The 16,027-nt window shown below is 38.3% G+C and overlaps 1 protein-coding gene across 4 annotated transcripts in view; it reads left to right on the forward strand.

Moving 5' to 3' along the window:
• Positions 1-16,027, forward strand: part of chchd6b (coiled-coil-helix-coiled-coil-helix domain containing 6b) — a 63,640-nt gene that overhangs the window by 10,276 nt on the left and 37,337 nt on the right. For 3 of the 4 annotated variants that reach the window (XM_086088022.1, XM_086088026.1, XM_086088024.1), the window contains 2 exons: positions 8,829-8,849; positions 12,196-12,279. In XM_086088022.1, the coding sequence (XP_085944148.1) occupies positions 8,829-8,849; positions 12,196-12,279 (105 nt within the window). The remainder of the gene's footprint in view (positions 1-8,828; positions 8,850-12,195; positions 12,280-16,027) is intronic. The other variant, XM_086088023.1, reaches the window with a different exon arrangement.

Raw genomic sequence — 16,027 nt, forward strand, 5'->3', positions numbered from 1 at the left:
TCTGCAGTCAGACACATCTTATACTGTTTTTACCTCAACGTTTTGCTTGAAATTAGGGAGGTCTGTTAGAGGGAAGTTGTCAGCAACAAATGTGGCACCTTAAGTGACCACTAGATGGCATTATTGAAGCATGTAAATAGTGCTCATGAAGGGGCAGATTTTTTTTTCTCTGCACAGCAACATGTGCTGTTTGGCAATGTTTCTCTCGTATCTTTTTATGTGTCCTTTTCCAACCGTCCTTGTGCCCTTGTCTTTAAGCTATACCTGAGATCAAAACGTTTGACACTGTCCACTATAAAGATACTAAAAAAAAAACACTGTGAAAGTATACAGATGATGCTACATATTTGAAAAAGTAGTGGCTGGCCGCTCTGGGCACAAGATAACAAGACTTGGTGGAGCTGGTGTGTTTTACAAAGAAAATTTACGTTTTCCAGCATTCTCAAATATATTCTGCACAATCTGTGGATGAATATGGTGACATACTAAACAAGAGTATACACATTAGAGAGCAAATACTACAGAAAGCAGTAGAATTAGGTTCAGTAATTTATATATTATTTGCATTTTAATCATCAACATTTTGGGGACTAAAATGGCATGTTGATTGATTGGTCATTTGTGTGACAGTACAGTGGTTTTCGGCAGGGAAAGCCATTTGTAGTTCTTGTTTACAGATAATAGTTGGCATACATTAGTATTCTGGGTCAGGTTCCTCTTTGTTGAATTCACTAGTGAGTTATACACTCTGTTGGGTTGGTATGAAGTCACTCTATTTACATAGCTGTCACAGCTATCGCCATCTGGCTCACACACCCCACGGTGGAAAAGAGCCAGTTGAAATTAGGGATGGGCATTTGACTAAGTCCACGTTTACATGAGAATGATCTAGTTCAAGCTGGAGTGCATTTTAGAAAGATTCCACCAACAGACATTTTTTTAAAATGATCTTTGTTCACGTAGAGCTACAAAAAAATGCCACAAGACATTTGAATTTGCATATGTGCCTCTACCACAGTCACACATAATTAGGTGATTGTCCTCCCTTTCTTACCAAATAGGGATGGGTACCTTTCACATTTGAACCGGTACTGTTCCAATACTCGGTACCTGGGAATCGATACCGGTACTCAACGGTACCAATTTTTGGTACTTTGTATTATCGCTGTCTTTTATTTATTTATTTATTTTTTATATTTGTTAAATTTTATTGATTAACTTTTGTGGTATTAAATGTTCATCATTGTTTAATAGTAAAATCTTAAAAAAAAAAATTACCTTTCAATATATAAACTTGACAAATAATAAATAAAATACAATTTCATTCAAATGAGCCAGATAGGAATAGTAAAAATAAACACAACTTTGAAAGACGTGCTTCAGAACCAAAACATGGCACCGTTTGATTTTACGTGAATCGGTGCTCGGAAATGCCGACCCAAATAGGTCCATACCACAAAAAGTACCGTTTTTAGTACTTATCCCTACTTACCAAAGGCATATTTTTAGTTCACGGTCCACCGTATGTTCAGGGTGAGAATTTGAGTTATGCGAATATGCCTCCCCATTCTCAAGGTACATCATTCATCTTGATAAGATCGTACGATTTACGATAATGTGAGTGTTTTCAAAAACCTCAGCCCTATTTTAAAGGGGAAGTGGACCGAGTGTTTTAAACAATTTTTTTTTTTTTTACAATAATATGTTGTATGCACCCTGAGCATTTTGGTTAATATTGGGCTTGTGGAATATGAATTAAGCAGCAAAATCCACCCTTTTTTGTCCATTTTACGGTGCAGCCATTTTACCACTTGCTGTCGACTGAAAATTATATCACAGTTGCTCACGGCTCAGGTAACGGCCAATCACGGCTCAGCTGTTTCCCATATGACCAAATAGGTCGTTTTAAAAAGGTGCCAAATTACGACCAAGTGTTACGTATTTTAGTTTAGCAACCTCTATTGGCCATGTTAAATAGCGCAAAAATACAAAAGTGAGACTTGAACCCGGTCCGTCTGTTTATCAGACTGAGCTATTTGTCCAGTGATTGTTTTAGTTGTTGACTACATGTTTCCTAGCGGTCTACAACCTCACTGTGCCTTTTCCTAATCTCAACCATTAGTGTACCATGTAAAGAGGTAACGTGTACTGTACAACCTCACTGAATGCCTAATGCTAACCCCAACCTGTAGTCCGTGACGGCGAATTGACATACATGTCAACACTAAAAAAAAAAACACTGAGATTATTACCGGCTTTAAAGCTCAGACAGATAAATGTTCGTCCTCCGACCAGACAACCTGGGTTTGAGTCCCATTACTATTTTTTTGCTATTTAACATGGCTGATACAACATGGCCTATTGAGGTCGCTAACCTACAATACGTAACACTTGGTCGTATTTTGGTGCATGGTAAAACAACCAATATGGTCGTTATTGTTGGAGGACTTGTGGCGTTCACTCAACTTCACAGACTGAGGCTGTGATTGGTCTTTACCTGAGCAACTGTAATGCCATTTTCAGGCGAAAGCAAGTGGCAAAATGGCCGCCCCTGAGATGGATAAAAACATGTGTATTTCACTGCTTAATTCATATTCCACAAATACAACATCAACCATAATATCGTGTTTAGACTAGTGAGAGTGATTACAATATTGTAAGGAAAATGAGTGGGTTATCTTCCCTTTCAATGTTTTTTTTCTCTCCAAATTCTGTTGGAAACGATAGTTTTCAACAGCCCCTAAATTTTCTTAATTGAGTACCACTAAAATATTGTACGGTTATCATGTCATCATATACTGGAATGTCATTTCAATTTGACCTAAAACCAAATTAACTATACTGCTTGGTGGCAATGTGGTTCTGCATTGGTCACACACACCATCAGACCAGGCTTGTTACATTCCCACATGTAGGATCATAAATAAATACATTTATCCCTCTATAGAGAGAATATTGGAGCATTATAGTAAGCACTGTAAGGTAGCAGCAGTGTCTGGAACAGCAATCACTTGGAAGCATCTGGCAAGAGAGGGCTCAAATAGAGGCTCCATCAGGGATGGGCTATCTCGCACACTATATAATACATTCAGATGTCTGAATCTGACAGGCATTCAGCTAGATAGCCTGCATTGCTGGTTAGCAAAGAAGAGCGAGGGTGAATGTGAAGAGGAGTGTGCATAGAGGGGCAAGATGAATGCATGTGGAGGGGAAAGGATATTACAGATTCAAGTGTAACATTGCTGTTCGTTGAAATGGTTCTGTTTAAATCTGTAAATCACGCACGCACAGAATTTAACAGTAATCCGGACATATTCCCACATGGTTAAACCGGTTGTTATCAGCTCCTCTAATCACCAGTGTGACATTTTTTCATCATGTTAATGCCGCTAAGCCCTTTGTACACGCACGCACTCTATCACACGTGATTTGCTGACGAGGAGAGTCCTCACCGGCTGACGAGATTTCGATCGGTGCGGCGCTGTGACGGAGGAGGGAGCGCCCTGGCACAAATCTTGCCGGCTCAAAGGACAAACGCGTAGGAGTGGAATACAGCTCCCATCACTGAGCTGTGGTGATGTAATAAGACAGCAGGGCAAGACCTGTTGTTCGCATGAGGAATGTTTCCTCAAGCTTACGCACAAATTAACACGCAATATTGATTGAACTGGAACAATAAAAGTGCCGGATGGTCATAGTCAAGAAGCAAAAGGACACATTCCCATTAAAACCACTGTCAAATATTTTGTCTGTCCATCATCTTACTAAAAGCGAAAGGTCTGTCTCCTGGTGACAAGTCAGGCCCCAGGAAGTGTTTGTAGAAAGCATCAGCAACAGTCAAGTGATCTGGAATGGGAGTGTAGTACCGTAGTCAATTGGACACTGTAAAAAAAAAAAAAACTATTTTTTTCTACGGGGGAAAAAAACTGGCAGCTGTGGTTGCCAGAGAAATTATGTAAAAAAAATACAGTACAAATGTAAACAACTTTACAGTACTTGTACATTTTACTGGTATTTAATGTACAATAAACAGTAACTGCTTCTAAATGTTACAGAACAAAATAATATAAAAGCAGCATGTTCTTGGTAAATGGTCCTTCATTTGTATAGCACTATACCAGGGTTGGCCAAGTTCGGTCCTCGAGAGCCACTATCCAGCCTGTTTTCCATGTCTCCCTTCTTTGGTGCAGCTGAATCTAATGATCAGCTCATCATCAAGCTTTGCTGAAGCCTGATAACGATCCTGATCATGAATCAGGTGTGTTAGTGGAGAGAAACATGGAAAACAGGCTGAATAGTGGCTCTGAAGGACCGAACTTGGCCATCCCTGCACTATACACTGTGCTTGGATCGAATCAACAACCTCAGGGTTGCAAGATGACCATTCTACAACTGTGCAACGCCACCCTGTTGTTGTTAAGTTATCAGTAAAGAACTGTTGAATCTACAAGTTTAAAAAGCTTAGTTTTAGTATATATAATATACAAGTTGTTCTGTAAAGATGTTTATACACACACACAGTATTTTTTTATTACTGAATTATAAACACAGCTGCCAGTATTGACTATTTGCACCGACGTCACATGATCACGTGACTGCCCTATGATGGACGGCGGAAGGAAATTATTCTTGAATAGAAGTGGACGTGGCCTGGAGTGACTTAGTGACTTAGTGACTGTTATTTTACAAATTAAAAGTTATTATTGCCCATAGAGCCATGAAATCTACTAATTCAACCGAAATTCGCCCGTCAGTCGAAGTTGCACATTTAGTCGGGACTCATAGAGCGCGATATTTCTTAATTTGGAGATCGCTAGTTTGAAAACAGCCCCTTACCTTCTGTTGCCTGCTGTTTTGACCAAGTTAATCAAATCGCCGACTTTGCCAGAATTCACAGTGCACGACCTATATCATTATGTAGTCAATGCCGTCTCTTCTCCTTACACCGGGGCTGATTCAAAAGCTTGTCGCTGGCTGAGTCTCTGTGACAAGATGCTACGCTCACACAGTTGACCATATACCTCGTAATGCAAAGGTAAAAACTTGTTTTTCATGCTAACTGACTAATTTTTAAATAGTCCGTTCTATATTGAAACGCTGTGATGATGTTATGTTACTATGTTTACTAGCATGGAACAAATGACTATCGTAGTGGCAAGCTATGCAGTCATTTCATGAATATGACTCCGGCTCCAGAGTGAAAAACTCCAAGCACAAAGACGAAATCCCACATTATTAAACAGTCAAATGCACTTAATAGTTTTGAAGAAGGTGCTGTGTGTTTGTGCAGTTGGAGTGGACGCTAACTATCTGGCTTGTTTATGTGATTTGAAACATGCACTAGTAACACCAGTAAAATGTATAAACATTTATCTACTAATTACAATATTTATCTACCAACCTCGCAATAAATGATCGCTGCAAATCCGTGAATACTTTGTGGGCTGCCAGTCCTTTTTGTTGATTGCTGCTATCAATCGACGTCTTTTGTCTTTATTAGTAGGTATGTGGTAAAAAGCAACATTTGGTTTACTCCTTTGTCTTTCTGTACAACCGACCGCACAGCAAGATATGGCCATTTTATACAATAATCGATTAGATAAAGGACTTTAAGCTGTACGAGATTCAATGGTTACAATACAGGCAAGTGGCTCTTTTGCCATCCAGGCAAAATGAGGGCTGTGACGTCACGTGCAAAAGTCAATATACAGTCTATCAATTTTAAATAAACATCATACATTTAGTTTAACCTTCGTATTCATATAGTTTTACTGTATATCTAAATGTTCTTATCTGTAATATGAATTTGTAAAATGCATGTTTGATGTACCAAATAACCTACTGACAAAAAGTCTTATTCTAACACAGCTATGATGTAATTTTAACTGTATGCCAATGTTTTACAGTTTATCTGTGTTAAAATTACAGTAATTTGTGAATTTGTGAAAAAGTGCTCTATTTAACATTTTCTTACTGTCAAATCAACAGTTGTTTGTTTCAGAGTTTTACAACATATTCATGTAATTTACACAATGCTTCATTGTTTTTTTTTTAATGTCATGATTTTACAGAAATTCACTGTTAATTCTACAGACATTTTTTACTATTAGCATTTACAGTCACACATGTTGAATATCATTATTATTTACATTCTTATTGTGAATTAGGGGTATGAATTGCCTAGTACCTGGCGATTCGATTCATATCACGATTCATAGGTCACGATTCGATTCGATACCGATTAATCCCGATACAAATCTATAAATTGATTATTGCAACAACAAAAAAATACTCCAATTTAGAAAATACTAATCAGTAAACTTATACATGTGCACTGTAAGATTTGTCTAAAAAAGTATTTATTTATCTGAAACTTTAGGCTTATAACTGTGAGCCACTGTATTTAATAAACAATCTGATGCAATCAGTTTCATGTTTGAACAGCATTGAAATAAAATATTAACATGTGAACCCTAAGCGGGACGTTTTGTTGAATATTCCCATAAAAAATGTATCTTTAAAAATCGATTCGGCCGCATATCGAATAGATTCGAGAATTGCGCACTGTAATATTGCGATAAATTGCCAAATCGTTTTTTGAACACCCCTATTGTGAATACTTCCATATTATAAGACATCATGCATTGCATTCTCACATTCCACGTTTTCCGCCTCAATTAAAAAGCCAAAGCAGAAGTTTGACATCATAAACTGCATCTGCCAGTGACATTCTATTTGCTAATCATTATTCTGACCGTCCACCGTTCAGCTCTCCTCCACTGACTCCCAAGTAGAAATGCACACCAAAACGCTCCCTTCTCAAGCATAAACACTTTTCCAAATGTAACATTTGCATGATTTCCTATTTAGGTAATAGATTTGTCACGATGTTAGGGAACGTTGGGGAGAAAATCATCCCAAAACATCCCGTCTTGTCCCTCTGTCACAGGTTGGCTGACTTTGGAAGATTGTTGCCAAGAGGTTATGTCTGCTTGTGTCCTGATGGTGCAACTTAAGTGAAACCAAATGTCCAGCCATTAACATGACCCCAATATTTGATTTTACTTACAACGTGAACTCACAGTATTTCATGCAACTTGAATTTGACATCACCAAAACATAAACATTATCATAATAACTAATTACTACTACTACATAATTACTAATTATTATCATAACTAATTCAACGTGCAACATATCTTCACAGTAATCAGTACCCTGCAAAAATGCCATCATTTTGTGGTAAGAAATATATCTATTTTGTAAAAATTATTTTCTTGCCTCTTCAGGTGTCTGTCTGAATACACAAATGCATACGAATGTATAAACACAGTCATTAAAAAACTGCTCCAGTGCTAAAATGGACAATAAGTCAATGCATTTAGAACTGCTTTTGATGATTTTATAGTGTGTTATACAAATGGGCTTTATAATTATTTCTAAATTAATAACTGTATGGTTGTTACATCTCAAAACAATTGGTGTGCCATTTTAATGTTATGACATCAACATTAACAGATATACTGCTAAACAGTGCTTGGAAAAACATTTTCAGGCCTGTGCCAACTGCCTTTTTGCTTGCACAAAATAAAGGGTGTGCACTAGCGCACATGCGCAGTTCTGTACAATAAAGTCAATACAAAATGTGGTGTTGAACTGCCTTGGGACTTATTAGCTGTGTATGCACATAGCAGGTAATAGCTCAGCATTTCTTTTTATTGTTAGCCGTATGGCCTTTTAGTTATATGGTTGAGCCATAAAAGAATTCAATAGCCAACATTGACTTTATTTGCCCCCATTTAAAGGTAGTGTGAGTATCACAAGTATTTGCTTGCATCTTGTTGACTTTATATTACCCCATGTGTTAATCTCCTTGGAGTTTGAGGTGCTGGGTTTTGTTCAAAGCAGATTAGTGAAGACAGAAGGCTCAACATAGTGGGGGTGTAGGTGGACCCTCATGGATGGACGCACTAGTGATTAAATCAGACAGATTATTCTGTTATTTTATTAACATGGTATCATATGGATGGTTGGGTGTGATGTATTCATGTTTGAGGTTGGTCTTATACAAAATCAGCCATCTAAATGAAAAATGCTGCTTTTTGACAAATTAATAGGGAGTCAATGAACGGCAGTTTTATTTTCTTAGCCATTACAAACAACTTCCTGCAACTTAAATCCATCCATACTGTTTGTCCTGCTTTTGGAATATAGGAGGAAATTGGAGTAATTGGGGAAACTAAAGAACATGCAAACTCTTCACAGAAGGGTACAAGCCAAGATTTGAACCCAGCACCAATGACTGTGGTGCAGATGTGAAAAGCACATGCCTCTCTCTGCTGCAACCTCCCTGATTTAAATAAATTCAGGTATTTCAGTACAGTAAAACCTCTGAAGTCAAAACATTCTGTTCCAGGGCACAGGTCAACCTTTGATTGCTTGGATTAAAAAAAATAAAAAAAATCTTCTCCATAGAAATAACGGAACGTGTCCATAATCATAAAACATTTATTTTCTTAAAAAAAACAAAAACGTTTTCAAGTAACATTTTAACATTCTTAAGTGTCAAGTTAACATCTGGCAATATTAATCAACTCAAAATGAATGTAATTAGATGTCCAGACTGTTCTGTTGATTATTTGTACTAGATTATATGACTAGTACTAACCTTCTCCAGTTGTACTTGTGACTTCAGTTTAGCTTATCCTTTTCTATTTTTATTGTTTTTAATGATACCTCTCTTTCATGCTCTTCCTATCTGTCATTTTCCTACGCTTACCTTTTCTCTCATCCCAGTGACTTTCTTCTGCTTTTACCTTTTACTCTAGCCTGCCGATTTAGATGCTTGGGTAAGCAACAATGCTGGTGTCTTTCACCTTTTCTTGTTCTCTCTCTCACACACACATACACACACGTACACTCTCTCTCTCTCTCTCTCTCTCTCTCTCTCTCTCTCTCTCTCTCTCTCTCTCTCTCTCTCTCTCTCTCTCTCTCTCTCTCTCTCTCTCTCTCTCTCTCTCACACATACACACACATACACTCTCTCTCTCTCTCTATTCAAACGTCATGTTTTCATTGTGCATTAAAGTGAGGCTGTGAGTGTGTTTCCAGCGCCATTCCACACAACAACACTTTGGGAGGTATTCAGCCAGAAAATTACACATCATCTGTGCTGCTGGCGGAGGTGATTTTACACACATACACACACAGACGGCCCTTGAGCATCAGACAGCCGCTGCAGTAAGAAAAAAAAGTGCAGTGAGCAGCACAGTATGAGGATTTGCAGATGTGCTCTTTAGGGATGCAGATGCCTGTTAAATTGGGATAAGACTGGATTACAATAAGTGTAATGTCAATCTCTGTGTGAGCTTGTGTGCTATCAGCAAAGTGCACAGAAAACTGTACAAGCACATGCTTTTTCTACATGTGGATCACAATCTGTACATTACCTGTTCATGTGCACACGGAACACTTCTGTTAATGTTCTGGCAAGACATTTCTTACAAACATCTGTAGTTTAATTAGTTGATTTATATCCTTTTTTGCTGTATCCTATCCTGAATATGGTGTGCTTGTGTCTGACTACAGTGAAATCTCCAAAGTCAAACACAGTCATTCTTGAAACCATGACTGGCCAACCTCTGATTGGTTAGGTCATCAAAATAAATTTTAGCATTGCATTTGGAATATATATTTTTTTGTCTGGTAGTCATTTCCGATTGTCATGACATTGAAACACTTGATAATTCTGGACAAAAGTGCTTTTGAATCATTATAACTTGGGGTGGATTTTCTTCTCTTCTCCAGGTCCATGTTTACCATTGTCCTCCTATTCAAAAAGGCACACCACACCATGTCAAAAGTTAGAGGAAAAAGCAAAACAAGTAGAGTTAACCACTTGATTCTGTCTGAAATCAAATATGTCAAATATTTTAACTAGGGGTGTCCGGCGATAACATTTTTAAAATCGTAATTAATCACATTATTTCAATAGTTTTTCACGATTAATTGCAAATTTTATATCTCTTCTAAATGTACAATCAAATGTACAATAGAAAATATGTATTTTCTGAGTTTTCATACTCTTGTTAACATAAAAGTGGACCAAAATGTTAAATACAAATATGGCTGTGTCTTTTAGTCATTAATACTGTAAGTTCATAATAATTCATAAAATGTAGTTAAAATTAAAAAGATGTACTGTACTGTAAAAAATGAATGTGATATTGATTTGTGTTCAGGTCATTTTTCTGCCACTAGATGGCATAATTGCATTTGTAAGACATTGGTGACAGCTCAAAAGCATTTTTTTCATATTCAGTCTCCACAAATATATGCATTCTTATTTAATTTATTGCTGCTAAATTTTGATGTGGCTGTGTCTGCTGCATCGCGACTGGAATTCCCCCAGTACAGGCTTTCCAAGTAAGGGGCGGTCATTAATCATGTGTTAAAAAAAATGAGTGGCGTTAAAGGAACTTTAAATTAACTAATTTTGACACCTCTATGTACAGTATATCCTTGGAGGCATCTTTCCCCAAAAATTTTGGTTGAATTTCACCTTGCTTAAGTGCTTATAGAGTTGAGGTTCCATCCACTGTAATGTTTGTCCCAAATTTTCATCTTCACATTATAGCGTGGTGTCCAAAGATATGCTACCCCCCACCCCCCCTTTTTTTTCTCACACTGCATGTACAGGAATTTCTTTAGTCAGGCTTCCGTCTTGTGTTACGCAGAGAACCTTATTGACATTTTCCTTCTATCTCGCTCTATTTGCATGCTGCCATGGCCCAAAACAACATCTCTTTCTTCAGCCACCCTGCCGCCTGTAAAAAGCTGTGTTCAGTGGTCATGTTAAAGCATTTCAGCTCATCTTAAAGCCAACATCAGCCCTGCCAGCTCTCGCTGCCACTGCTGCATGCACCGCAAGTCGTATTGTAAGTTCTGTTACAACCAGTATATGCACAGTTGCACGCGTTCAGTAGCCTTTTATGTTTTGAGTTTTTTTTTAGGGATCTGTCAAGCATTTTGTTGTTATCATTGATTTCAGTACTCAATAAAAAAAAACACAATCATTCAGTTTGTTCTCATTACATCAGTCACTGTTGCAATATGAAATTATAGCTGATGTCCCTTAAATCATGGGCCATATACCGATACTATAGAATTACAGTCTTAAGTGTTATTGCACATTATACAATGGCATTGGGAGAAAGTATTGCATTGGAGTTTAAAGACATGTGTATTGAGACACTTTAGGGCTGCAAGATTCTGGCCAAAGTGATAATCACAATTATCTTTGATCAATATTTTAATGATTATTAGTCATGCTAGGGAAAACATCAGGATTTTTACTGCACTGCTTTTAAACAAACAATATGTTAATAATTTTCAGGGCAAAATGATTGGATTATCATTTTAGAATAAACAATTTAAAAAATACCCAAGAATAACGTTTTCCAAGGGCTAACTGCTAGTATCTCGCATGTTATTTAAGATAAGATAAAATAAGATAAGATACACCTTTATTTATCCCACAGTGGAGAAATTCACAGCGTTACCAGCAGCAATACACATCATCACACATCATATATAAATAATATGTATCACAAAAAATACTTATGTAGCCAATAGTTAAATAAAAACAGAGAACACAGTAGTTTAATTTAGGCAACCTAATGAAGCCTTTACCCCTTGGCAGATCTTAAGAAGAATTTGTGAGGTCACAAGTTGGACCACAGACTCACACTTTCTGATCTAGAACATCTCAAAGATGTTTGATGAGACTGAGGTCACAATTCTCTAATGTTCAACTCCAAACCGATCCAATCCTGCCTTTATGGACTTTGCGTGGGAATAAGGGTTTTAATTGGACTGGTTTATTCATGAGTGAATAGAATGTTTGTCTTTTGCACAAAAACATTAAGTGTTGTATGCTCACTTTGGTGATAGTAATAATTTTTTAGTAATCAAGTATTTTTCATCATCAAATTAATTAAATATTGTTTGCCAAGTACACATTGTTGTTCAGATATTCACATTTCAAATAATGTCAAATATTTTGGGACACCCTATATTTTGGTATTTGTTTTAGCTTCAGTAGTGTTTAGTGGCGGCATGGCTTTTGATGGAGTGCCTTATTTTCCTTCTCAAAATTCAAGTTCGCACCTTCTTCTTTTCCCTGCTTTTTCGCAGGCCAGACAGTTGGAGAGGAAGGAACAAGAGTTGGCCAGCATTTCCTGCTTCTACCAAGATCAACTTGAGATATTGGAGAAGAAAGTAAGAAATACATTTCCCTATTCCAAATATTTCTTCAGTAATGGCCTCCATTTTTACATTACAACATGTTTCAATGAATCGATGGGTGCATGACAGCAATTTTCCGTGCTCACTCCTTAGTGTTGGACATGAACATTTTAGGAAAATATCTAATTAAGATTTTTATTTAGGCAGAAATTTCAATTTCGATTCAATTCACGATTTTCTTCAAATCAATCAATATTCACCATGTATGGTAACATTTGCAAACATGACAGAAAATTACATCATACCATCAAAAGCTATCCCTCCATAAAGCTATTACAGTAATTTCTGGACTATAAGCCGCTATTTGTTTCACTTGCATTCGACCTTGCATTCAGAGCGTCAGGCAGAGTGAGCCCAAATACAGTAGGAGAGAGAACGAGAGCGAGACAATTTGCACACTCATCATGGAAACGAAAGTAGCGGGAACCCAGTGCGGTAACATTAAAACACCTGCGGCTTACAGTCGGGTGTGGATTATATGTGTAACAAACACGAGTATTTCCCAAATTTAGCTAGCGCAGCTTATAGACAGGTGCGTCTTACATTCCAGAAATTACTGTACTCTGCAAGGTTTTTAAATTGGTTCTTGCTGTATGTAAAAATATATATTTTTTTATCTTTCACTAATGTAGACATTCTTTGTATATACACATGTAAAATCTAAAGTACTTGTCTGAACTCACCATTTTGATCCCAAAAAACGATAAATCATATAGCCCTACTTCATAACTAATCATTTGGTTTTGAACCTCAATTTCACATGACATTTTCAGTACGAAATGACTATATGTACTTTTTACACATCAGCAATCATATACAAAAGCAACCCACAAGATTTTTCATGCACGAAAAGACTGGACAAAATGTTCTTAAAATTACTAAGATGGCACACATAAATTTAACAGCAAACTTGCCCTGTATTGGTGTATTGTGTGGTCATTAGATGTAACTCAGAAGATCCTTTCATGGCTGCTTTTCACCTGCATTTTCTGCATAGACGGTGATTACCCCGAATTAATTTTTGCCTGCGCTGCCTTCTGCTGTTTTGTAGTACCTTAACATATGCAGCTAGTTCTTCTTCTTTGCTGTGAGTATAAATAAGTAAAGTATACAATAAATCCTCCCCCTCTTTGTCTTTTTCTTCTTGTATGGTTCAATTAACTACAATTGCCACTACAACTTGAGAGGCCAAATACATTAGTGACAATTATTGAAACCGTAAAGCTCAGTGTCATATTTTTGTTTTTAAGCGTCAGTGTTTGTATGTAAAAATATGTATATATATATATATATATATATATTTTTTTTTTTACGAATGGTGTCCCTGCTGATAAATGTCTTACTTGCAATAGACGACATGTTATGAAAACATTTACCCAGAAAGAGTCAAGACCTTTTTGAAATACATTCAACTCAACTTTGCCCCATTTATGTAGAACGACCACTGCTCTCTGAAATGTTGACGAGACAACATTTGTCTCGTTAACAAAATGTTAACGAAACAAAAATACTGCATGCATTCACAGAGATGTCGTCATACCTTCAGAGTATCAACAATTCTCACTCCCTTGAGAGTGAAATCTCACCCAGACACAAGACACTCTTCCCTCTCTCAGAAATGTCAAGCCTACATAGCAATGTCAAAATGTAAATGAGCTGAAAGTTTCAGCAGGCAGATGAGGTGTCAGAGAGAGTCACAACTCACTGCTGATAGACCAGCACACAAGAGACATTTCACTGGGAGAGCCTCGGTTGCCTAATCAAATGTACTCTTTTGCTATGTCTCTTTGCTGGCGACCCTGAAATCTTTTTTAAACCATGGGGGGAAGAATGAGACATTTTATTGGATGCTTTTTAATAATTATGACATGTTTGTTTTCTACTTGAACACTAATGCAGTCATACACCCTTTTACACCCTGTAAAAGCCAAAAGCACAGTGTTTTTTTATAAATGTTTCTTCCATTTTATTGGCTACATTTATTAAATGGCTCTGAGGTGCAGGGTTGAGACTGGCGTATGAGTTCATGCTCTTATTGACGGATGGAAACCCAAGTAAAGGAAAAGATACAAGAGGCTGAACTCAGCGCAAAAAAAAGAAAAAAATAAGACCACCGAAAAAGCACATGGTGGACTTAAGAATGAGATAAAAAGGCGTAATGCAATGCTTGTTTATTTATTATAAAACACTCGAAAAGTCAATGCAGTATAATTTTTTGCTAATGTTAAGTTAAACCTAAAGCCTGGTTCACACGGCAAGATTTTAAAATTTTCGGCTGATTTCCAAACTGTGAGAGACGGCACACGTGAAGAGAAAAAATCACGGTAGTAACAGTTTTGAACGTACTGTGTACAGCCACGCTGCAAAATCAACACACCACCCACGAGCAGAGTTCATTCATGAATGTGACGGGAAGTCTCGCAAAGCCTCTCAAGGTTAAACGTTACTTCAGTCAACAAACATGCAGGACCAGTCGCGATACCTCCTGGTTTGTTTTCAGCCGAAAAAGCGGCATTAAAAGAAAAGGCGTTGTTGAAAGGAGTGTAAATGGGCTCTGGGGGTGATCGAGGCATCGCTTGCCCTTGGTGCTGGCGGTGCGGGTTTGCTTCCCACCCGGAGACCACGTTTATTAGTGTAGTATGTGTGTGACGTGTGTATGGATAAAAAATAAAATTATGGATAAAAAAAAAAGAGTATAATAGCGCAAGCACGGACTTTCTGCTGCGTCATGACTGTTTTGATTTTGGATTCCCCACCGGCTTCCTCGCCGGCTCGCTTTCTGATTGGCTGCACGTCACCGTTAACCGGCTGCGCGGTGGTTTTTCCACGGGGCACACCACACACGGAGCGAAGTCGGGCCAAAACAACCCAACATGTTGAATTTCCCCGATTTCAAGTCAGAGGTCCTCTGAGGGCCAATATCGGGATGAGCCGTGTGTGGTGTCAACACAGGATTATCTGTTAAGATTAGCATTTGCGTGTCATTGCGTCCTTACGATTGTCGGGAGGGGAAATTCGGGCTAAAAACTGGCCGATTATCCTGCCGTGTGAACCAGGCATGAGTTGACTGTTGTACTGCATTTTGCAGCCATAATGCGTATGCCTAGATACGTTTCTTGGGAGTCCCAAGATGGCGGCCTCGCAGCTTCAAAAGTCTCGGCCTATGGCCTTTCCAGCGGGCGGCTGTGGATGGCGGGGCTCGCGGGAGCTCCCCGCCCTGCCGCGGACTGGACCGGTTGGGGAGGCGGCTGGCGGTCGGTCGGTGGCGGCAGAGCGGCGGCGCGGTGAGCGATGTGCTGTTAGTTCCTGGCGGTGGCGACGGCTGAGAGGCCCGTTGCGCCCCGCGGAGCGTCGGCCTCCCCTTTCCCCACGTCCATTCAACCTGGTATAGGCTGGATTATCGTTTGCGTGTCGCCGCGTCCTTACGATTGTCGGGAGGGGAAATTCAGGGCTAAAAACGGGCCAATTCTCCTACCGTGTGAACCAGGCTTGAGAGTTGACTGTTGACTATGGGCGAGATATGAGGTTCACACTTGACTTGTTGCTATTCAGTTGCAAGGCAACACAAACATTTATTCACTCTCACAGTCAAACCTACAGACAGTTAAATTAATTTTTCCCCAAAAACGTATAAAAACGTTCTATTTTTAATATTGCCATGGTCCCAAAAACGTATTTATACTTCTTTTTTTATTTATGCTAGAGCATACAGAAGGGTTTG

Source organism: Leptonotus elevatus, chromosome 10, assembly GCF_054856555.1.
Source record: "Leptonotus elevatus isolate MCC_2025b chromosome 10, RoL_Lele_1.0, whole genome shotgun sequence".
NCBI lineage: Eukaryota > Metazoa > Chordata > Actinopteri > Syngnathiformes > Syngnathidae > Leptonotus > Leptonotus elevatus.